The 25,945-nt window shown below is 44.6% G+C and overlaps 1 protein-coding gene across 1 annotated transcript in view; it reads right to left on the bottom strand.

The window, feature by feature from the left end:
* LOC126263418 (trissin receptor) overlaps positions 1-4,026 on the bottom strand; it is a 187,711-nt gene extending 183,685 nt beyond the window's left edge. The window contains exon 1 of the mRNA XM_049960511.1: positions 3,990-4,026. Coding sequence (XP_049816468.1) covers positions 3,990-4,026 — 37 coding nt within the window. The remainder of the gene's footprint in view (positions 1-3,989) is intronic.
* Positions 4,027-25,945: the final 21,919 nt, after the last annotated feature.

The following is a 25,945-nucleotide window of genomic DNA, read 5'->3' as shown; positions in this document are numbered from 1 at the left end:
AAAAGGACCATCCTGCCACATGGCGTGGCTGCCAGAAGTACCAGGAACTTCCCAGGAAATACAGACAACGGTCTTCCCCGCAGCCCTCTCCACGGAGGACTCGTGTAATACGGAACTCCAACCTGACGCCACACCCTCCGCCCCACCGTCAGCAACCGCCACAAGAACAGCCGGCGGCGACACGGCAGCCAGTAACACAGCCTCCTCCTGAAGCACGCGCACCTCGACAGCACCGCCAGCATTATTCATACGCCCACGCAGCATCACCACGCCGACCGGTACCGGAAACCTACGTCTCACCAGCTCATTTGATGGAATCTATAGCTCCAGCGCTCTCTGATGTCGCGAAACTTCTCACCGCCGTGCAGCAACAACTAGTGGGGATACTTTCTTTAATCGAAAGTGTATTGAAGGCCTAAGGAACACATTAAGATGGATCGCCCTGGGACCACGAGAAACCTGAAAATCTGTTTATGGAACGCCAACGGAATGACAAGCAAGAAAACAGAATTCACTGAATTTTTACGTCACAAAATCGACATTGCACTTGTATCGGAGACGCACCTTCGTCCAACAACTGAGCTCAGATTTCGTAACATGTACGTATATAGAACGGACAGACAAGGCCAACGAGGTGGAGGGACCGCAGTTCTGCTTAAAAGGGAACTGCGGCACCATCATGAAACACTACCACACCTCCAACATCTGGAGGCAACAGCAGTAACGGTTCGATCGGCGACAGGCAACATCACTTTCATTGCGGCGTACAACAGCCCCGGTAAAAACTGGTGCCAGACGACCTAAGGAGTATCTTCACCAATTTTGACAAAATATTCCTCGGAGGTGACCTTAACAGCAAGCACGTCGCGTGGAATTCCCGGCGTGCGAATCCTCGTGGACGAACATTGATTGCCATGGAAGAAGGACTGGGCATCACAGTCCATGGCCCACGAGAGCCGACACGGATTCCTTACGTCGATCGGCAAGAAGCAGACGTCCTAGATATTGCTATCATCAAAAATATTGAGACGAACCTCCAGCTCCGCACCGTCGACGATCTTTCGTCTGACCACCGACCTGTTATCAGCATAGTGGAACACGCAACGGCCAACCTTCCGCCCCCAACCTCACAAACTCTGAACTGGGGTCAATTTCGGACACACCTTGACAACAATATCTGCCCGACGCAGGACGTTTCAACACCGGAAGCCATCGACATCGCGGTACAAACTTTGATGCAGAAGATAAAGGCAGCCAAACGGAGGGCAACTACTCACACGGTCTACCCTGTAGTAGCTTTCGATGAGTTCCCGCCTCTACTCCAAGAACTGAAGACAGAGAAACAGGAGTAGGCGACGTTGGCTCCGCTATAGAAACCCGATCGATCGAGGAGAAACACACGTCTTAACACGAGAACTGCACAGGAGAGTGGCCGAGTGGCGACAGCAGGTCTGGGAAAATATGATGGATGAGTTCTCACTTCGAACCAAGAACGAATGGCAGGTAGTCAAGAACATACGACACCAGCGGCTACCTAAACGAGCCATCAGAGGACCAGATGGCCTCCTCTATGACGAACTCGCCCAGGCGGAGCTGTATGCTACGACTTACCAAGAACAGATGTCTACACCAGCGGCCCCCGTGAACGACGTCCGCCTGCAACAACAGGAAGCCGTCGTTACAGCAGAATGGACTGCTTTTCGTGCTGCGCCTGTGCAGAGCCGCCCACAACTCACCACACCAGCAGAGATCCGTAAAATTATCCGGAAGTCTCGGAATAATGCGCCGGGCAACGACTCCATAAGCATACCGATTTGAAACAGTTGCCCAGGAAGCCAACTGTGCTCCTTACCCGAATTCTCAACAGCTGTCTTCTGCAGGGATATTTTCCTACGACATGGAAGACGGCTCGAGTAGTTCCAGTACCAAAGCCAGGTAAAGACCCAGCAGAACCCAAAAGTTACCGGCCAATTAGCCTCTTGCCGACCCTTGGCAAGGTGCTCGAGAGAGTGCTGTTGAAGAGGTTCCATGACACGCTTACAGCGCATGATGTTATACGACCCGAACAATTCGGTTTCAAGGACAAGTTATCTGCCGAACTTCAACTTTTACGGATCACCGAAGGGATACAAGAAGGATATAACAAGCAGCACTTCACGATTGGTGTCTTCCTTGACATCGAAAAAGCTTACGATAAGGTGTGGCGGCCCAACCTTATCGTCAAACTGCATCGCACTACCCCTATTGCGGATTGTTACATTAGACTCATAGACAGCTTTCTGCAGGACAGGAAACTGTATCTCAGAGTCGACGACAAAAACTCCGAAATGAAACTGATCTCCGCAGGAATTGCGCAGGGCTCTGTCATTTCGCCTCTGCTTTTCAACTTATATATAAATGACATCCCAACAGTCCACCTTGTTACCGCGGCCGGCGAAGACTGCTTCATGCAGGCGTTCATCAAGTGCTCCTACTGTTATAAGCAACTCTATTTCCTGGACTTTATACCATCTGGTGAAGTTTATTCTCGTGATCTTTAGCCAAGAGTTACTAACAACCTATTTTTTGAACTCGGTGACTGAAAGTGCGCAAGACTGTTAAGTGCAGTGTAGTTGTCTATGGGAAATATTGTGCGCTTGTTTATAATGTACGTGTAAAATTCTAACATGCATACCAAAACTTTGTTGCAGTTGCTATCGCAACTTGTGTTAACTTCTTGTAAGGTGGGTGCGAACGAATGAGAGGGTAGGCTATCTTATTCGGCAGCATCCACATGCTCTGAAAGGGAAAAGTCAGATTTTTCGTTTTGGATCCTGCTTCAGTGTAGTGTAGACGTTGTGGAAGAAGATGATGGTGCTTTGGGGCTTCAGCGCACTGTTTGGTGCTACTGAATAAATACGATTGATGTTTATTACAGCTGCTAATCAAGCCTTTTACAGAGACTCATTCACAGTTCTCATGTTTCATGTATTTCGAATACACTTCGTTGAATGTAATTTCTCGAACGATGTGTTTGCCGATTTGCAACGAGACTTGATTATTTCTTTGTGAGCTACTGGCATCTGGATGGCGATATCCAGTTACAACTTTTGCGTCTAGAAGTAGAACTAGTTTACGATATCGCTCTGTCTCCGTCCCATAAAATCCTCTGATAACAGTTTGTAACTTTCATTATGGATATTAGATGATTAAATGGTACATGAACATGTGCATCAGTTGTATGGTAAAGTGTACCGCCCATGAGGGCCTACCATTTCTGTACTATTTATTTTCATACATTATGACAGTCAGTCTCACAGATTTTCGTGCACATATTTCTTCCTCCAGTGCAGCGACGTGGCTTTGTTCGTTCATATTGACATGAGGTGTCCTCTTGGCACCTAAAGCAATTTTCCCATAATGTTTACTATGAAACCAAAAAATCTATTCGCTTTTACCATGCAAACGTCGACTACCTTTAGTATGATTTTTCAGGTGAAGAGGCCTTGATGAAGGCACAGGTTTGAGTAGCAGTTTGATAATATTCAGTTGACCACGGTTCTACTTCAGTAATTCTGGAATAATATCCGTAAGAAACGCAAGCATATCTCCAGCGCACGAGTCGAGTCTATAACAGAAGATTCAGTACACGATTGGTCTTTATTTCCGCAGCGACTACGCATAAGTCAAATTCTGCAGGTTAGAAATGCCTTACAGAAACAACCTTCTTGCGGCGGGAAGATTCTACCATGTAATTACCCAAGTTTTACAACAGATTAAGTTATCCGGAGGTCTTTATCTGAAAACTAACGCAACGTGAGTGTCGAAACTTGTTCAAAATTTATTTGAACTTGTATTAAAGTTTTACAAGACATGGTAAGCTCTCAACTGGAATTTCTTGTTTCTATCAGCGTGAGATGATCACCGTTTTCCTGGCATCGCATCGCTGGCTGTACACTCTTAGAGTGGCGCGGTGACAGCCTGCATGACCGCACCTCGACCGGACTCACCACGCGCCGCGTCTCCTGGAATGTTTCGGGAGAACATCGCACCAGACGCCCTGTCTCGCTCCCTGATTTATACTTGTGAAAAACTCCCTTCTTTTAGTATTTCTTTTGGACTGGTTTTCTTTAACTACACTCCTGGAAATGGAAAAAAGAACACATTGACACCGGTGTGTCAGACCCACCATACTTGCTCCGGACACTGCGAGAGGGCTGTACAAGCAATGATCACACGCACGGCACAGCGGACACACCAGGAACCACGGTGTTGGCCGTCGAATGGCGCTAGCTGCGCAGCATTTGTGCACCGCCGCCGTCAGTGTCAGCCAGTTTGCCGTGGCATACGGAGCTCCATCGCAGTCTTTAACACTGGTAGCATGCCGCGACAGCGTGGACGTGAACCGTATGTGCAGTTGACGGACTTTGAGCGAGGGCGTATAGTGGGCATGCGGGAGGCCGGGTGGACGTACCGCCGAATTGCTCAACACGTGGGGCGTGAGGTCTCCACAGTACATCGATGTTGTCGCCAGTGGTCGGCGGAAGGTGCACGTGCCCGTCGACCTGGGACCGGACCGCAGCGACGCACGGATGCACGCCAAGACCGTAGGATCCTACGCAGTGCCGTAGGGGACCGCACCGCCACTTCCCAGCAAATTAGGGACACTGTTGCTCCTGGGGTATCGGCGAGGACCATTCGCAACCGTCTCCATGAAGCTGGGCTACGGTCCCGCACACCGTTAGGCCGTCTTCCGCTCACGCCCCAACATCGTGCAGCCCGCCTCCAGTGGTGTCGCGACAGGCGTGAATGGAGGGACGAATGGAGACGTGTCGTCTTCAGCGATGAGAGTCGCTTCTGCCTTGGTGCCAATGATGGTCGTATGCGTGTTTGGCGCCGTGCAGGTGAGCGCCACAATCAGGACTGCATACGACCGAGGCACACAGGGCCAACACCCGGCATCATGGTGTGGGGAGCGATCTCCTACATTGGCCGTACACCACTGGTGATCGTCGAGGGGACACTGAATAGTGCACGGTACATCCAAACCGTCATCGAACCCATCGTTCTACCATTCCTAGACCGGCAAGGGAACTTGCTGTTCCAACAGGACAATGCACGTCCGCATGTATCCCGTGCCACACAACGTGCTCTAGAAGGTGTAAGCAACTACCCTGGCCAGCAAGATCTCCGGATCTGTCCCCCATTGAGCATGTTTGGGACTGGATGAAGCGTCGTCTCACGCGGTCTGCACGTCCAGCACGAACGCTGGTCCAACTGAGGCGCCAGGTGGAAATGGCATGGCAAGCCGTTCCACAGGACTACATCCAGCATCTCTACGATCGTCTCCATGGGAGAATAGCAGCCGGCATTGCTGCGAAAGGTGGATATACACTGTACTAGTGCCGACATTGTGCATGCTCTGTTGCCTGTGTCTATGTGCCTGTGGTTCTGTCAGTGTGATCATGTGATGTATCTGACCCCAGGAATGTGTCAATAAAGTTTCCCCTTCCTGGGACAATGAATTCACGGTGTTCTTATTTCAATTTCCAGGAGTGTATATTTTTGAATGCTAGCGTCATGGAAAGGCTAAGCCGTAATCTTGATCTTGTCATAAGTCGTAGTGATGCATCAAGCATGTGTCATTATTTTTATTAGGGGGTGTGCCATACACACCTTCAGCTCAAATGTCCACTCCGTATCTAAATTCAATATATTGATCATGATGTGTTGGTAGTTCATCAATAAAGATGATCAGATATCAACAAAAAGACATCATATTAATAACTTTATTAACCGTGTGTAGACTTAATAACTGAGATTTACGTAACTTTCTATTGCCGTATGTCCTTTTGTTGTTCTGAGTTGCCGGCTGGTGTGGCCGAGCGGTTCTAGGAGCTACAGTCTGGAACCGCGCGACCGCTACGGTCGCAGGTTCAAATCCTGCCTCGGGCGTGGATGTGTGTGATGTCCTTACGTTAGTTAGGTTTAAGTAGTTCTAAGTTCTAGGGGACTGATGACCTCAGAAGTTAAGTTCCATAGTGCTCAGAGCCATTTGAACCATTTTTCTGCTGAGTTCTCTACAATGGGAATAACATTCTTGATTGAAAGAAGCTGGCTTTAACGCTGATGCACTCTGGTATATCACTGATAACTACACGGTCCAGTCACATTAATGTGACCACCACCTATGTTCGGTGCCCACGTGCAATAACCACTTACAATCGACACTGAAATAGGAGGAGGAGATTAGTGATTAACGTCCCGTCGACAACGAGGACTTAGGAGACGGAGCGCAAGCTCGGGTGAGGGAAGGATGGGGGAGAAAATCGGCCGTGCCCTTTCAAAGGAACCATCCCGGCATTTGCCTGAAGCGATGTAGGGAAATCACGGAAAACCTAAATCAGGATGGCCGGAGACGGGATTGAACCGTCGTCCTCCAGAATGCGAGTCCAGTGTGCTAACCACTGCGCCACCTCGCTCGGTGGCACTGAAATAGCTTGCAGTAACGTGCAATAACCACTTACAGTCGGCAGGTAGCAGCACAAGCGTGTCGAGGGACATGGAAAACTATGCAGTCGTTGTAATGCGGAAACGGAGGAATTTATCTGACGATCAAAAGAGCATGATGATTCGCTTTCGGGCATTTCCTAAACCGCTGTTTGTAAACTGTTCGCATGGATAGAAAAATGGCACTATCTAAAAACGGCGTCGAAGATACTGTGGTGCACCACGGACCATAGATCACAGGGCTGAACAACACCTGCGCAGAGGGATGTACGGCTAAATAGACCTACGAACTGTTGACCAACAGCTTCCCGTGTTGGCCGAGCAGTTCTAGGCGTTACAGTCTGGAACCGCGCGACCGCTACGGTTGCAGGTTCGAATCCTGCCTCGGGCATGGATGTGTGTGATGTCCTTAGGTTAATTAGGTTTAAGTAGTTCTAAGTTCTAGGGGACTGATGACCTCAGAAGTTAAGTCCCATAGTGCTCAGAACCATTTGAACCATTTTGTTGACCAACAGACCACCCAGATGAACCGAAGGGCTACCAAGAGTTTCTCAACGGACGTTCAGCAAACGTTGCTACGTATGGGCCTCTGCGGTTGGCATCTGGTTCATGCACTCATGCTAGCTGCCGTTCATCGACGACGAAGGCTGCAATTTTTAAGTCAGTGTCGCATCTGGAGTTCCACTGAGTGGCGTCAGGTGTCTTTTTCAGATGAATTACGTTTTATGCTCTATTGGACAGACAGAATTATCTTGTACGGCCCTGCAACATTTGTCGCATGGGTCTACTGTGGAGGAGGGACCATTATGGACACGAGAATGTTTTCGTGGCATTTCCTGGTCGATGTCGTTAACCTGGGGGGCACAACGAATCAACACAGCTATGTATCTACGTTTGGGGAACACCTCCATTCCTACATGCAGGTTGTTTTTCTTCGGCATAATGGCGTCTACTTGCAGGACAAAGTAGCTTACCATACAGCTCTCAGTGTACGTCCTTGTTTCGAAGAGAACAGGATGCGTTTACACTTCTCCCATGGTCACGGGGTTTAAATCCAGTCAGGTGTCTTTTAGGACCCCTTCGGTCGGGCTGTTTGCACCATGAATTCTAAGTCGAGAAACATGTCGTAGCTGGACGTGGCACTGTAATCAGCAAGGCTACAAATCCATGTGGCTGCTTTCAGAACATCACTGACTCTCTCCCTCCACCTCTGCGCTGCGTGAGGCAGTCATTCATGCTTTTGACAGATCGTCGCATTAATGTAACTGGACTGTGTAATGACGACTGCAGCCTTTGTGCTATAGTTCATACGTCTATAGAGTCACTGAGTCCGAGAGCGAAACTCTAATTGCGGCTCCTTAAAATGATACGCACACCAATCAGAGTAGTAGGGAGGAGGCCATGATAGTTATCGTCCTCTGATGGCGTTCATATGTGGCTTCCCCCATCAGAGACAGCGAGGAATGAAAGAGCGAATTCGTTCGGCGGAGCGCTGGTAGTTGGTTTACAAGTGCTGTCTCCCCCGTGGCTGTGAGCGGCGCGCGATGCGCTAGGTGCGGCCGACGAAGATGCCGTCGATACCGCATTTCACATTCAAACAAAGTATTTTTATGAATGCCTACCAATACACAGTTGTTCTGTGTCCTGACCCTGTTACATCTACGTAAACAGGATAAGAGTCACGTTGTGTTACAAAATGTATCTTCCTTTTTAGAAGGTTTACATGATTTAGTTGAAATCTTCACAGATATTCGGGAAATCCCATGTACCCGGCCTACTGTATTTCCCGTGTCCCAGTCACTTTGGTATTCAGCAAGCATCCGTTATTTTAATAATTTCTTGTTAGTGATGTACTGGTCAGTAAGGATTTGTACCTTTTTTACATTACATCTCTCCAACGTATGATAAGCTCCTAGATGTAGTACCTTTAAGTCAATGTGGAAAATTCCTGACGAGATATAATAAGTTGACTCACGTACGTTGGCTGCCTGACTTTATATAGACTTGGTGGTTACGACAGCATGCAGGACGAAATTCCTCCCAAGGTACGCACGCCAGTTTGAGAACTTAACCGTGAGAACGGTGACACGAGTCCTACCTTCAGTTCCCATAATCGTATTCAATGAGCAGTTTAAACGAAGTTCAGACTGATTCGGCAACGCTCGGTTTGTTGTAGTTTAATTACAAGCAAGACTATCCCTACGAGCCTAATTACACTCTTTCTGTAATCGCATTCGTGTCTTAACACTTTTTGAATTGAGTTTCCCATTGCTACTAAGACCCTTAAGATAATCCTGCATTTAATATCATTCTCTGATTAGCTAAATAATATCAGCTGCATAAGGTAACGCCTTTTATTCTCAATCGGTTACCGCGTGCACAGACTCAGTGTCATAAAACCAATTTACTTTCATGCACGGTCGTGCTAGCGCTGGGAATCTGCCCTGCAGGCTTGCTCAGGCGCACTTCCGAGCCAAACTGAACAGCTGGCGCCAAGCCGCACACTTCTAGTACAATTGGACTTCCTCGTCAGCGACGCTAACTCGCTAGAACAAATATCCATAAGGGTAGATCCGATCTTCTGGAAACAGGAACGACATGTGTACCCTTACGAAGTCCAGGAGTATCTCGTACAGCGTTGTACTAAAAGCGCCAGGCAAGTTGAGTAATAACCCTCGCTGGATGCGGACAGTTTGACTGCGACATGTTCACTTCGTAATTTCGAGCTCCCTACACTGAGGTCAGTCATGTGATACCTCTTAATATCGTTGTGGACCTCTTTTTGCGTGTCGTAGTGCAGCAGTTCGACGTGGCGTGGTCATTGAAAGTCCCCTGTGGAAATATTGACCCATGTTGGCTCTATAGCCGTCCATAATTACGAAATTCTTGCCACTGCAGGATTTTGTGCACGAACTGTCGTCTAGATTATGTCCCATAAGTGTTGGATGGGATTAATGTCGAACGATATAAGTAGGCAAATCATTCGCTCGAGCTGTCCAGAATGTTCTTCAAACCAGTGCCGAACTATTGTGGTCCAGCGATATGGCGCACTGTCATCGCCGGCCGCGGTGGTCTCGCGGTTCTAGGCGCGCAGTCCGGAACCGTGCGACTGCTACGGTCGCAGGTTCGAATCCTGCCTTGGGCATGGATGTGTGTGATGTCCTTAGGTTAGTTAGGTTTAAGTAGTTCTAAGTTCTAGGGGACTAATGACCACAGCAGTTGAGTCCCATAGTGCTCAGAGCCATTTGAACCATTTTGAGCACTGTCATCCATAAAAATACAATCGTTGTTTGGGAACATGACGTCCATGAATGGCTGCAAATGATCTTCAGGTAGCTGAACATAGCCATTTCCAGTCAATGATCCTTTCAGATGGACAGAAGAACCCCGTCCAATTCATTATGGTGCCACCACCAGCTTGCAACAACTTGCGCCCATGACTTCTTAAAGTCTGCGCCACACGAGAACCCTAAAATCAGCTCTTACCACCTGAAATCTTGAGTCATGTGACCAGGCCACAGTTTCCGAATCCTCAACGGTCCAAACGATATGGTCGAGAGGCCAGGAGAAGCGCTGAGTTGACGTAGTGCCAAAGGCACTCGTATCGGTCTTCTGCTACCGTAGCCCATTGACACCGCATTTCGCGGCATTGTCCTAACGGATACGTTCGTCTTAAGTCCCACATTGATTTCTGCAGTTATTTCACGCTGACAACTCGACGCAAACACCGCTGCTCTAGGTCGTTAAGTGAAGGCCCTCGGCCACCGCGTTTCCTTGGTGAGAGGTTGTTGTTGTGGTTGTTGTTGTGGTCTTCAGTCCTGAGACTGGTTTGATGCAGCTACTCCATGCTACTCTGTCCTGTGCAAGCTGCTTCATCTCCCAGCACGTACTGCAACCTACATCCTTCTGAATCTGCTTAGTGCATTCGTCTCTTGGTCTCCCTCTACGATTTTTACCATCCACGCTGCCCTCCAATACTAAATTGGTGATCCCTTGATGCCTCAGAACATGTCCTACCAACCGATCCCTTCTTCTAGTCAAGTTGTGCCACAAACTCCTCTTCTTCCCAATTCTATTCAATACCTCCTCATCAATTATGTGATCCACCTATCTAATCTTCAGCATTCTTCTGTAGCACCACATTTCGAAAGCTTCTATTCTATTCTTACCCTAACTATTTATCGTCCATGTTTCACTTCCATACATGGCTACACTCCATACAAATACTTTTAGAAACGACTTCCTGACACATTTTCACATCTATCAACACCTGCTTTGTATTCTCGGCACACTCTTGACACTGTGGATGTCGGAATACTGAATTTCCTCACGATTTCCGAAATGGAATGTCCCATGTTTCTATCTTCAACTACCACTGCGCGATCAAAAACAGTTCCCGTCGTACGGTTCTGATCACGTAGGAAACCTTTTCACAAAAATCACATGAGTAGAAATGACAGCCCCGCCAACGCTCTGCCCTTTTCTACCTTGCATACACGGTACTACAGCCATCTGTATATGTGCGTGTCTCTTTCTCATGAATTATCACCTCAGTATTGGTTAAAAACAGTCTTGTTTGGAATTTTAGTTTTTTATTTTTCTACGACGCGTTTCGCCTTATTTAGGCATCTTCAGGTTATCTTTTCTAGATGGACGCGAGAGGCACCAAGATCTGCATAACGCTTACTACCTGAGCCCCCATCTTACTTTGTTACTCGCTCCTGTGGACGGGAACGCGTTACGCAGATCTTGGTGCCTTTCGCGTCCATCTAGAAAAGATAACCTGAAAATGCCTAAATAAGGCGAAACGCATCGTTGAAAAATAAAAAACTTAAATGCAACCAAGTCTGTCTTTAACCAATACTGTTAAGCACTGGTTTGCTGTATGCCACATATGTACTGGAAGAATTATCACCTCATTGTATATGTGCAGTGAAAATCCAAGTGGTATTGTGATATGAACTACACGCTGTTGGGTTACCTAGGAAATACAATAGGTGCAATGAAGTCATTCCACAAAGTGAACGTTGATTCCGAACAAGGCAGTGCAGTGGGATTTAGCCGAGGTCGCAAAGCCAGTGCGGCGGTCGGGTGGGTTAATCCGGCCCAGGGCAGAGCAGGGGTGGCCGAGCCCTCGCACCTGTCGCCGTAATTAACTGAGCTGGCCAGGCGGCGCGACGCCGGCAGATAAGACTGAGCAGCGGCCTGCTGGCGCTGAAAGCGAGGTGCAGATACCGGGGGCCGAATTACCCCCCGGCACCGCCTGCAGATAGCATTATTTTCCTTCTGAGAGATAACTGCCGCTCAGACTACAATGCTAATCGCTATATTTCCAAAAACAACGCAGAAGCTGCAGACAAGAAAAGTCTAATTGGATTCAAGTGTACTACATTCTTGGGTACGTAAGTGACTAGCATTTCAGAGCAACCGCACAAAATACGTAAGAGTAACGTCATCTACACTGCCTGACAGGAAAAAGTGAAGCACTGAGAAGACATGGTCGATATAGCTTCATGCAGTACACGCCATCGGTGGATATTTAAATGATTAGATTTGCAATTATCTACGACAGATAGAACGGCCGCCAGAGTGAATTAGTGTTATTGTTGTTTACTGTCCTCACTAGGCATGGAGCAGTATACAGGGTGGTTCAAATGCTGCTACGGATATCATTTTATGCAACCCGCACAGCGGGTGTCATTTTCCCAAAACGACAGAATCGTGCCGTATAGAGATTGCGGTTTGTCGCTCCATGGTATAACAGCTCATATCTCTCGGATATCCACGTCTGTTATGTGAATACGGAATCTATGCGGATGTGAGGGCATACTCAGCACCATGTTGTCCTTTTACGGCTGCAAACTGATATCGCCGAGAGGACAGAAATATTCTTCGAGAGACAATGCAGGGAGATACAAATTCCTGTACCTTTTTGAGTCATGATGTGGGCTTGTTTACACTAAGAACAGGCCAAACGACTCGGCTCATATTTGGCATGTCGCTCGCGCATAATCTAAAATGAAAGCCTCTTAGATATTTTGGCTCAAATAATCTACGTTTTTTAGAAAACTACCCCTAAACTTCATGACGTGTAATCGACTCAGAAGTGACGGGAACCGGCGAATAACTGAAAACAGGGCACTTTTCATCAATATAAATGGATAGGTTCTTAGAAATCGATGAAAGAAACTTTTTACAGTGGGGCTTTGATACTCAAATGGTAAGAGTTGGCACAGTTTATTTATCGACCAAGACGTCTGACTGCGGAGCGGAGACCTGTGTTCGTTCCCCAGTGGCATTATGCAGGGTTTTTATTTGTAAATTTTTTTGTTTCGAAATGAAAGTAAGTAAGTCAATAGGGAATACTAACAAGGTACGTAAATAAATGTCTCAGACGACTTGGATTAGTAAAGAATTAAAAATTTAACCCCAGTCGATTTACAATGTCTCTTTCACTTACACTGTTACATGTCCTCAGTTTCCTTCGAGCAACTTCTCATACGAACATTCGAATGAAATATATCTGCGGTACCAAAAACGTCCAACGAATGCAGTCGTAAAGCAGCTACATCGTTCCTTCCGAAGATTCGAAGGAAAAGAAACTTGGTTTACATTTTAAAATATTTCTTTTCCAGGGAATTAATTTTAATGCATACCACACATATGGTAACACTGTCGGAGATTCGGTGCTGAAAGCTGAAAGCTGAGCGGGAAGTATGCTGTGAATCGTCAATGCTTTCTCGATTGCGCAGTTCACGCTAGGTGTCCAGAAGCACACTGTAATTTTGACGCCTCGAAATAAAGTTTCTAACTTACCGATAAAAGTGAACATCACATGGCTGGCGGTATTGCTTCTACCGTGCAAGTCGGTTAAGCCTCATCATGTATAAACAAGTGTCCACGTCAGCAATCCGGTATCAGACAAAACTTGTTATCAGCTACATACGGTTTCAAAATGTTCTCAAGATATGTTCTGTACATTGAATTATTCTGTTTCCTGGATTTGGAGCAAGTGAAGTAAACAATTTTTATCGAATTGTTGAACGATTGAACTATTGTTTGCCGCTAGGACCATATTAATCATTAGTTTCTTATAAGCACTTAAAACTTTAGGCAACAATTTTGCAGACGCTGTGACGGAATGTTGCGCTTTGCGCGAATGCGTTATTTTGTGTGCACTACCGACTACGATAAGATTTAGTTTTCCTCCATTGTATGATAAAGTGCGCCAAACGCTCATCTCCCAGCGGTCTTGGTTGGAATTGTTTTTCTACTACAAAGCTTAAAATTTTAATTCCTTCCTAATTCTAGTTGTTTGAGAAATTTATTTGCCTACTTTGTCATTATTCCTTATTGATTTTCTTGCCTTAATAATCCTTCTATTGCTACCAGCCTCAATGCAGAGGAAACTGCACAACGAAAATAAGAGCTGGGAATTTGAGGAGATGGGACCTGGATAAACTGAAAGAACCAGAGGTTGTAGAGAGTTTCAGGAAGAGCATAAAGGAACAATTGACAAGAATGGGGGAAAGAAATACAGTAGAAGAAGAATGGGTAGCTCTGAGGGATGAAGTAGTGAAGGCAGCAGAGGATCAAGTAGGTAAAAAGACGAGGGCTAGTAGAAATCTTGGGTGACAGAACAAATACTGAATGAAAGGAGAAAATATGAAAATGCAGTAAATGAAGCAGACAAAAAGGAATATAAACGTCTCAAAAATGAGATCGACAGGAAGTGCAAAATGGCTAAGCAGACATGGCTAGAGGACAAATGTAAGGATGTAGAGGCTTTCCTCACTAGGGGTAAGATAGATACTGCCTACCGGAAAATTAAAGAGGCCTTTGGAGAAAAGAGAACCACTTGTATGAATACCAAGGGCTCAGATGGAAATCCAGTTCTAAGCAAAGATGGGAAAGCAGAAAGGTGGAAAGAGTATATAGAGGGACTATACAAGGGCGATGTTCTTGAGGACAATATTATGGAAATGGAAGAGGATGTAGATGAAGATGAAATGGGAGATATTGTACCGCGTGAAGAATTTGATACAGCATTGAAAGACCTAAGTCGAAACAAGGCCCTGGGAGTAGACAACATTCCATTAGAACTACTGACGGCCTTGGGAGAGCCTTCCTAATTCTAGTTGTTTGAGAAATTTATTTGCCTACTTTGTCATTATTCCTTATTGATTTTCTTACCTTAATAATCCTTCTATTGCTACCAGCCTCTATGCAGAGGAAACTGCACAACGAAAATAAGAGCTGAATACAGGTTGTCTGCTTCCCAGCCAAATGTTTCGGTCTCTACGCCAGCAGCCGTTTTTTTAACAGCACGTACCTTATGAGTTCGTTAGCAAGAAGCGAAAAAGTTTCTTTCTTTGATTTCTTGGAAAATATGAATTTGCAGACACCCTACATATTGATGAAAAATGTTCTGTTTCTGATACCGTAAATTCTGAATCGATTCCAAGCCATGTATTTTAGGGGTACTTTTCTCAAAGACGGGAGACGTGTTGAGTCAAAATATGTCATACTTTCGTTTTAGGTTGTACACAAGCCACTTGCCAAATAAGAGCCGAATCGTGTCTGAGGCCTTCCTCTTGTAAGACATGGACAGTGCGACAACGTCTAGAGTAGCATGGACTGTAGCGCGACGATCTCTGTTGGTGCTTCCTATGATGCGGTAGTGGAGAGAGGCGCTCCGACTATAGTACGTACAACCTCAATACTAGACACAGGAGTCGCATCACGCCTTCTTTCCCGAGAGTCCCGGCACTACGCACATTACCACGCTAGAGCAGTTCGTGAGTGGGGCTTCTGAGGAGAATGGGGCTTCTGAGGAGAACTAATGCTCCTAGTTGCAATCGCCGTCGTCACACTGGTCCACCTTCTAGACTGATTGTACGGATGCCATTGGGAACACAATATAGTCACCTCCAGCGCTTCGCATGAATGGTAATGTGGACAGCAGACGTTACAATTCTGATGTGTTAATGCTGTTTTTGAGGTCACCGTTACGTTATCTTTCAACGCGTAGCGAAGGACTGCATATTTCCCGTGCTGAACTAACCTACCTCGATGAAGAAGTTGTTTGACTGTTGCCCTGGCCAGTACATTATCCAGATGTGTCATGGGTGGCCGAGAGACTAGCTCACCACCACACGCCAGCCAATGGGGTTGATGAACTCTACCACGAAGTTGGAGCAGCTTCTACCATCTGTCATGCAAGTTCAGTTGTACACGGTGTCCGTCCTCTTTATAAGCATTGTTGCTTGCAGAACTGGTAGACCTGTGTACTAAATTTCGTATCCGCTATATCCCGAAGTCACCAACAAATTTAATTGTGTACCATATGCGCACAATACGTAGAAGTTTGTTATCTTCTACCTTACGTGGTGAAGTAATTTTAATAATCAGCAGTGCACAAACGAGGCAGTTGAGTGGTCACCGACCATAGGTGCTTAGTGGCTTCCATTTAGTGAAATTAACAGATTTACGATGGGCGTTCAATAAGTAATGGAACACTTTTTTTCTCGGCCAGTTACGGTTGAAAAAAAAATGCAGAATTTCTTTTGGGACAGTGTCCGCTGAGGCCGAGCGGTCCTAGGCGCTTCAGTCCGGAACCGCGTTGCTGAGTCGGTCGCAGGTTCGAATCCTGCCTGGGGCATGGATGTGTGTGATGTCCTTAGGTTCGTTAGGTTTAAGTAGTTCTAAGTCTAGGGGACTGATGACCTCAGATGTTAAGTCCCATAGTGCTTGGAGCCATTTCATTTTCTTGTGGGACGTCGTGGTGTATTCCTGCTTCAGTCCCTACACTTTCATAAAGTTCCAATAGATGGACCGCCATATGTAGCTTTCCAAATGGCGCCTGTAACGGAGGTGCGTTCCGAGCAGACAGCTGCCGTTCAGTTTCATTTGGTGGAAAACGGGAGCATCGCAGATATTTATAGTCGCTTGCGGAAAGTGTACGGAGTCGTAGAAGTGAACAAAAGCTCTGCGAGTCATTGGGCGAGGCGTTTGTCATCGTCGGAACAAGGTCGCGCAATCCTGTCGGATGTCCCGGGTGCCTGCCGGTTCCGGCCGCAGACAGTGACATCACACAACCTTTCCTTCGAGGAAAATGTTCAAACACGCACCCTCAGCCGGTAAAGTCATGTCGATGGTCTTCTGGGACTCTGAAGGGATTATCCTCTTTGATTTCCTCCCTCTTTGTGCAGTCATCAACTGTGAAGTGTACTGTCCAACCCTCATCAAACTGAAGAAACGACCTCAGCGTGTTTGTCGCCACAAAAATGCAAACGAACTTCTGTTTATTCATGAAAACGCAGGGGTTGACACGTCTGCGGATCCGAGAGGGGCTCACAAGACTTCATTGGACTGTTCTTCGTCATCCGCCCTATAGGCCGGATCTTTCCCCTTCCGACCTCCATCGGTTTTACCCAATGAAGGACGCACTCCGCGGGAAGCAGTACGTGGATGATGGGGATGCAGCGAGACTTTGGCTCCGACGTCGACCAGTAGAGTGGTACTATGCGGGTACACAGGCCCTCGCAGCAAGGTGGCGTCACGATGTCTCAATGAATGGAGATTGTGTTGGAAACTAGGGTTTTGTAGTCAGAAGAGTGGGGAATAGAATGGCGTATCGGAATCATGAATCAAAACAACCCGCTTTCAGAAAATCGTGTTGCATTATGTATTTTTCACTTGATGTTCGTCAGTGCCTCCTGCCTGTGGGTAAGTTGCAGCGTCTGTCACGTTGCCCAAAACCGGATAGATCCACCCTGAAACTCAAGTGTTGCCGACGAGGTGACGCTACCGACCTACACTTCTTACGATCTGACCGACCAGTAGGAAGGCTTGGAGGTGGTCAAATGGGGGGTGGAACCGCAGCCAGCTGCCGGGAGCGGACACGCCGTTCCCTCTCTTCTGCTGGCAGCTTTCAAATCGACCAGACGCCCTCCTCACCTGCTGTCTTCGGCGGCTGCCCATTCAGTCTCGGCGGCTTCTCCAGGCCTGCCTTTTTTTACGACATTAAAACTTCATACAGTTTAAACTATGTTTTATTCACCTCAACGGGTGCCTACTGCTTTCCCCTCCTGACCAATCCTGACGCATTAACAATTACTTATTGAACGCCCTTCGTAAGTTTGACGCATTGAATCTAGAGATTTCAACCACAGAATGTCTATTTCTCCACCTGGTATTTCTGCCTTATGCCTTTCAACCAGCTTCCGAGTAAAGCGACAGTCCGTCAGCTCACAAAGCTTCTGTCAATGTATGCTGAAAGCTAATGAATCATTCATGGCGAATCAAAAAGCATGAAGTTGTACAAATTTTAAGTGATCCTTCGTTTCACCGTATCAGATGAACATTTATTTTTATGACTACTAGTTTTGATCAATATTTGATCAAAAGCTGCACCACAGGTTCGAAAACATTATCGGACGCGACTCCCATGAACCAATGAAGCAATATTTGATCATCTTCACAAGTGAAACTAAAACAAAGTAAAAGATTTAATATGTCCCCTAATTCATTCACGGTTGCATGCTTCAATAAAATCTGGTTTGCAAGCTGAGTCATTTTAAATAAAACAAACAAGCTTTCGATAGCTGTCTCCAGTATCGTCATCAGAAGTTAAAATCACTCATTGCCGGGGCTGGAACGGTACTCTGTTGATACAGGGTGGTCAGAAACAGTCTGCGAAGCTTATAAGGGTGTTTCAGGAGAGGTTTTGATGAGAAGTAATTGTTAAAAAAAATTCGATGCGTTGCGCCGCTTTCTAGTTACTTAGCACTGAAGTTATGCAGACAGATCGTCGCGCTCTTAAACTGCAGCAGCATGCTAGAGACGATGTCGACAAACGTGGTTTTCGTTTGGTTTTCTCAAAGCGAACAAACGTAGCCTTTGCTCACCTGGCTTAAACTTATCACTCCAGAAAAAGCCGCATTTTAGTCGTTAATGTGCATTTTAACAAGTTGCAAGTCTTGTTTCCACAGATGTTTATATATTATTGCATTTTAGCACGTGCAACTGCATAGGTTTTAACGACCTGATTGGCTAACTTCATCGCTTTTTTTTCTTAATAATTTTCATCACAGTTTCCCCTGCAATATCTTCACAAGCTTCCCAGACCGTTTCTGACCGGCAGGAGCAATCTGCAAGGCTACATAGGAGGCCGAATTAACACATTCGAGGAAGGCAAGTTCGGCAGCTCCGTTCCGCCGAGGGACCGAGTGACGTCAAGTAGCGCGAGGGGCAGGCACCACTCATGAGACCGCCGGTCCTGCCTCCGCAAGAGGACCACTGGTTCGTCTTTTTTTTTTTGTAATTGATATCCAGAGCCCGCCTCCCCCCCCCCCCCGCACCCCCCCCCCACCCTCTCTGCCATGCGCTACTAGCTATGTATCCCTGGTCTCTGTTAAAATTGTTGCTGTCTATTCGGCCAACACTATTATATCAGAATTCCAATATGATGTCAGTATGAATTGCTCATCTTTCGAAATTTCAGTCTGTGTCCATTTTCTAGTACAAACAGCAAGAGTTGTAAAAGAGACAATTTCAGAAATTAGTGTCTGCTTTGCCTTATTGCATAGTAGGTAGAAAAATATTCCAGGAAATAAACCTGTGAAGTGGGGTAATCGACATGTCATATGCATATGGAACTACACATTACAAAGTCGCACATAAAATGTCCCAATTACGCTGGTCTCTTGCATACAGAGTACTGTGGTTTGCAACTGTGGAATGAGGTATAATCACAATTTCATTACTAATGGAGGGGGAGGGGGGGGGGTGAGGGAGAATTAGTTATGGGAGAGATGGCAAGGAGAAGGAGTGGCGAGGGGTGATATATGTGTAAAGGATTTTAACGCAAAAAAAAAAAAAAGTTTTGAAAGAAATTCTATTTGATAGTAGATAATTATTCACTCATTTTACGCAGTCGAACTCCTGTTACGGCCATTCTTAAGAGCAAGCTGAAATGTGACAAGATGTCCGTCACGCTTTTTCTCATTTACACATGCAACTGGGAACGGCTCGACAGCCAAAACCATGACTGTGTAAAATAAATGAATAGTAATTTACGGTCAAATGGGGGAAATTTTTTTCGAAATGTTTTATATGTCTGTGGTCCCCACGAAGGTAAAGATAAATAAAATACATATTTTTATGTAACTTTAGTAAATGGAATTCCCTTGAGATACAATTGTAATATATCCAAATTTTGTAACATAAAATTAACTTTAAAACATTAAAAGTATAAAATTCTAGAAGAATAAAAGTGGAAAAGGATGAAACAGTATAACTATAAAACAGGAAGTTATGTGAAGTAACTAGAATTACTAGGAACGGAATATGACGTTTATAGTAAATCATATATTCCACCACTTCTACAGTGGCTACGGAAACCACGCCGCGCCGGCCTGCCTGCTATGGTAGGACGGAGTGTTCGTTGATGTTGGTGGGGCAGTTGCTGGCAAGGGCGCTGTCTGGTTAGTCGACTCAAAGAGGTCTTCGAGGTTTCTAAAGCAAATATTTTGAATCATCTGCACGTCTTTATTAATAGTGCATTCCTTACAACAGCTCTGAAGGCTTCTTTCAGTCGTCTACTTCCAAACAGTACCCGTATTAACAGCAGCCATACTCACCGAAGGTAGTGGAGCGGCACGTCGATATACATCACACAACTGTCTCATACACAATTTCCTTAACAGATGCTCCAAAGTATCCAGGACTCTTCCCAACATTGTAATTACCATTTATCCTTCGTACTACTGATTTTACATCTTACATTTCGCAATGCTATGTACTATTAAATTGAAGTGCGTGCTACCTGTAGAATGCTATCGAAGTAACGAGTTTCCTAGCATTATATAGCTCTTACAACGTTGATCTATTGTAGGCTAGTGAGAAACTAGGAAAGAATTCTGGTGAGATCTCCTAAATGAAGATTTAAAAAATTAAAGGATTGTTAGTGTTTAACTGGCAGGATTTTATTTCGTAGGATATAATGGAAAATTAAGGTTACTGCAAAAGTTAGGCACCTACGTTGACAATCTTTTCTTTCTTCTTCTTCTTCTTTTTTTTTTCTTCTACTGCTACTAGTACTTAACTTCATGGGTTACGCATTCTCGCCCGTTCCGGCATCACAGATGTCACCAGCGTACCCTGAGTCTGCCTATCTCTCCCTCTTCTTCCCACTGGCGTGCAATCCAATTCTGCATTGGGTTCAAATAGCTCTAAGCACTATAGAACTTAACATCTGTGGTTCAAAAAATGGTTCAAATGGCACTATGGGACTTAACTTCTGAGGTCATCAGTCCCCTAGAACTTAGAACTACTTAAACCTAACTAACCTAAGGACATCACACACATCCATGTCCGAGGCAAGATTCGAACCGGCGACCGTAGCAGCAGCGCGCTTCCGGACTCAAGCGTCTAGAACCGCTCGGCCACAGCGGCCGGCAGCTGCATTGGGAAGCCTTATATTTGCCACTCTTTCTAAATAATCGATCCAATTCTGTTACTGAATAATTCATTAGGTACTGATTCTATATTTAATTCTTTGCTAATATCTTCATTTCGTATGCGATCTATCATCGTACATGGTTTAACACTCCTTAAAAATCCCATTTCTGCCGATTGCATTTTACTCAAATGCTTCAGAGTCGCAGCCAGGCTTCGCAGCCATAAAAAAAACGTGAGTTAAGTCATTACCTTATGAAATATCATTTTCATTTCTTTCGCAACTTATTTTGGTGTTCCCGCATACAGTGAAGTATGTAAACGTTTAGCTCAATGTCTTTGTCTCTATAGAAACGTTATGTCATGAGCAAGATATTTACAGTTGATACGTGTACTAAGATATTATCTCTGATCTGAATGGATCGTTTCGTCTGAAAGCAATAATTTTATTTTTATTAACTTACAATTTCCAATCACAAGATTTACGTAGATTATTTGAAAGGTGCATTTATTCTTGTAACTGCATCTCGTTTACTTGAATCATGATTCGTTCGTCTGCAAATAGAAATTGTTTGAATAGACGATGTTTGATAATTTAATTACTGGCCTACTATCAAATTCTGTTTTTTAAAAAATATTGCCAATATATAAAAAGAATGGATAAGAAGTTAAACTGTCGTCTAAGCTCTGTACCTTCGAAAGTTCACTTTTTTTAATTCCCGCATTTATGATAAAATTAGTATTTCTACTCAGGTCACTTATTAAAAAAAAACAAAGGTCGTGGGCGGCCCTATTTTGAAGTAGTCGTCATAATTTTACTCAATTATCTCTGTCAAACGCCTTATCGAAATCTATAAAAGTGACTTTAGAACCGTGTTTCGAACTATGTTAGTTGCTTTGTTGTAGACCTTAACGAGAAGACAGGTTAATGACGGAACGTGGTGGTGATTCTCATACATGCCGGTTTTTAGTTTAGAATCCATGGATTATTTCATTTTTTCTCATTTGTTGAGAGAGGGCGGTGTTGCCAATTGTATATTACACAAAGCTGCCATGTATCCAATGTGATGATTCCGAAATAGATGCCCGCATCTCGTGGTCGTGCGGTAGCGTTCTCGCTTCCCACGCCCGGGTTCCCGGGTTCGATTCCCGGCGGGGTCAGGGATTTTCTCTGCCTCGTGATGGCTGGGTGTTGTGTGCTGTCCTTAGGTTAGTTAGGTTTAAGTAGTTCTAAGTTCTAGGGGACTGATGACCATAGCTGTTAAGTCCCATAGTGCTCAGCGCCATTTGAACCGAAATAGATCGCTGTTTAATTTGAACACCAAGCAAATAACACGTCTGAGAGGAAGATTATTTAGTGACAGATGAACCCATAACAGTGCCAAGACTACGTCGAGTGAGGCTGTTGTCAGTGGGTAGAGGCGTGTTGGGTATTGGTTACAAAGGGACCGTATGAACATCCCCTCATCGATTTGATTCGTATTGACGTGCTGTGTGGGCCACGAGTAGAACTTGAAGACATGTAAACATTAAGATGCAACTATTAACCGTTACCGCTAAAATCGACTTTGAACATATCACGCTTATATTACGTACTTCATATGGTCGCTAGAGATCAAGGATTCCGCAGCCAAACAAGTAAGTGCTTTGTTTCGTAAGTGCGAATTCTGTGGATCGAATCTCGTTTCTGGTACGCTTTTATATGTGTGTTACGCCGCTAAATCGAATGTAGCCCAATAGACATACTGAAAGGATCATGCACAACTGTTGAATGTCGCAGTAATTATTGCTTCCCGTGTTTCTATGATCAGTATCATCCTGATTCGTACAGTTCTCCATGGGTTTACACATTATACTTGCCACATATATAGACAAAATAAATAAATGTGTAGGTTAAATAAAATGACTAAGATGACCTGATTGAAAGTTCTTGTGCATCCAATTTTTCCCAGTCTCAATACGAAAATGTTCATCGTCTTTCTTCGGGATAATGGTTATGAAAATAACAAACGAATCATTCAATGACGGCAGGATATTCGATTCAAAAACCTTGCACTTCTGTAATTAACCGCTGTACACGCTGGGCTTGAGCACGAACGACCATACAAAATATGTAAATACACGTTAAGTGTTCAGACTCTCTTTTCTCCGAAATGGTTGAGAAATGCTTCATCCTGTTGTGGTTGTGTCTTTCTGCTGTGGTTGTGCCATAATTATCCTGTCAATATGAATCAGATCGGTGAGGGGAAGTTCGTACGGACCTCTTGTTAGCTGCAGTGCACAGCTTTTTACGATAATTAACTGCTGCAGAATTAACCACCTCCGCTGCAGTATTAACGGTAGTGGGTACTTGTGTCATCCACCGGCAGTTAATGATCTGTTTTCTGGCAGAAATTTGTTGTATTTTGACCGTTTCTCTTGGTGTGTATTGTCACATCGAACACCTCACCTGGCCGAAATGTAACACACTTGTAGCAGCGCTACACATTTACTGCTTTTTGTTTCGTCTCTTTCCCAGTCGATTAGATGCTATCTTGGAACAAATCGGATCTCCGCTGCCCAGTCATTTCCACGATAGTGTTAAAACAGCAACACTCTTATTCTGAAGTCGTACCGTAGGCCGGACTCAAGTCAGGGTGACGATCAGATTTGCAACAGATTGAAATGGTAAAGTATTCTCATACAATTTTCTTTCTGCAGTGGAGTGTGCGCTAATATGAAACTTCTGGGCAGATTAAAACTGTGACCCCAACCAATACTCGAATGGTTCAGATAGTTCAAATGGCTCTGAGCACTATGGGACTTAACATCTTAACATCCCTCAGAACTCAGAACTACTTAAACCTAACTAACCTAAGGACATCACACACATCCATGCCCGAGGCAGGGTTCGAACCTGCGACCGTAGCGGTCACGCGGTTCCGGACTGTAGCGCCTAGAACCGCTCGGCCACTCCGGCCGGCGTCTTGCGCTGTTATGGGTTCATCTGTCACTAAATAATCTTCCTCTCAGACGTGTTATTTGCTTGGTGTTCAAATTAAACAGCGCTCTATTTCGGAATCATCACATTGGATACATGGCAGCTTTGTGTAATATAGAATTGGCAATACCGCCCTCTCTCAACAAATGAGAAAAAATAAAATAATCCATGGATACTAAACTAAAAACCGGCATGTATGGGAATCACCACCACGTTCCGTCATTAACCTGTCTTCTCATTAAGGCCTACAACAAAGCAACTAACATAGTTCGAAACACGGCTCTAAAGTCACTTTTATAGATTTCGATAAGGCGTTTGACAGAGATAATTAAAATTATGAAAACTACTACAAAATAGGGCCGTTCTCGCCCTCCGAATTTTTTTAGTAAGTGACCTGAGTAGAAATACTAATTTTATCATAAATGCGGGAATTAAAAAAAGTGAACTTTCGAAGGTACAGAGCTTAGACGACAGTTTAACTTCTTATCCATTCTTTTTATATATTGGCAATATTTTTTAAAAAACAGAATTTGATAGTAGGCCAGTAATTAAATTATCAAACATCGTCTATTCAAACAATTTCTATTTGCAGACGAACGAATCATGATTCAAGTAAACGAGATGCAGTTACAAGAATAAATGCACCTTTCAAATAATCTACGTAAATCTTGTGATTGGAAATTGTAAGTTAATAAAAATAAAATTATTGCTTTCAGACGAAACGATCCATTCAGATCAGAGATAATATCTTATTACACGTATCGAACTGTAAATATCTTGCTCATAAAATAACGTTTCTATAGAGACAAAGACATTGAGCTAAAAGTTTGCATACTTCACTGTATGCGGGATCACCAAAATAAGTTGGGAAAGAAATGAAAATGAAATTTTATAGGATAATGGCTTTACTCAGATTTTTTATAGCATCGAAGCCTGGCAGCGACTCTGAAACGTTTGAGTAAAATGCAATCGGCAGAAATGGGATTTTTAAGGAGTGTTAAACGATGTACGATGATAGATGGTATACGAAATGAAGATATTAGGAAATAGTTAAATATAGAATCAGTACCTAATAAAATATTCAATAACAGAATTGGATCGATTATGTATAAAGAGTGGAAAACATAAGGCTTCCCAATGCAGCACTGGATTGCACGCCAATGGGAAGAAAAGAGAGAGAAGAAGACCCAGGGTACGCAGGTGACATCTGTGAAGCCGGAATGGGCGAGAATGCGTAACCCATGATATTAAGTATTAGTAGCAGTGGTAGGAGAAGAAGAAAGAGGAGAAGAAGATATTGTTAACGTAGGTGCCCAACGTTTGCAGTAAACTTAACTTTCCATTATATGCTACGAAATAAAATCCTGCCAGTTAAACACTAACAATCCTTTAATTTTTTAAATTTTCATTTAGGAGATCTCACCAGAATTCCTTGCCAGTTTCTCACTAGCTTACAATAGAACAACGTTGTAAGAGGGATATAATGCTAGGAAACTCGTTACTTCGATAGTATTCTACGGGTAGCACGCACTTCAATTTAATAGTACATAGCATTGCGAAATGTAAGATGTAAAATCAGTAGTTCGAAGGATAAACGGTAATTACAAAGTTGGGAAGAGTCCTGGATACTTTGGAGCATCTGTTAAGGAAATTGTGTATGAGACAGTTGTGTGATGTATATCGACGTGCCGCTCCACTACCTTCGGTGAGTATGGCTGCTGTTAATACGGGTACTGCTTGGAAGTAGACGACTGAAAGAAGCCTTTAGAGCTGTTGTAAGGAATGCACTATTAATAAAGACGTGCAGATGATTCAAAATATTTGCTTTAGAAACCTCGAAGACCTCTTTGAGTCGACTAACCAGACAGCGCCCTTGCCAGCAACTGCTCCACCAACATCAGCGAATACTCCGTCCTACCATAGCAGGCAGGCCGGCGCGGCGTGGTTTCCGTAGCCACTGTAGAAGTGGTGGAATATATGATTTACTATAAACGTCATATTCCGTTCCAAGTAATT

The sequence above is a fragment of the Schistocerca nitens genome, chromosome 6 (genome assembly GCF_023898315.1).
Source record: "Schistocerca nitens isolate TAMUIC-IGC-003100 chromosome 6, iqSchNite1.1, whole genome shotgun sequence".
NCBI classification, from domain to species: domain Eukaryota; kingdom Metazoa; phylum Arthropoda; class Insecta; order Orthoptera; family Acrididae; genus Schistocerca; species Schistocerca nitens.
The sequence above is the reverse complement of the archived record's forward strand: the minus strand, read 5'-3'. Positions and strand labels throughout refer to the sequence as shown.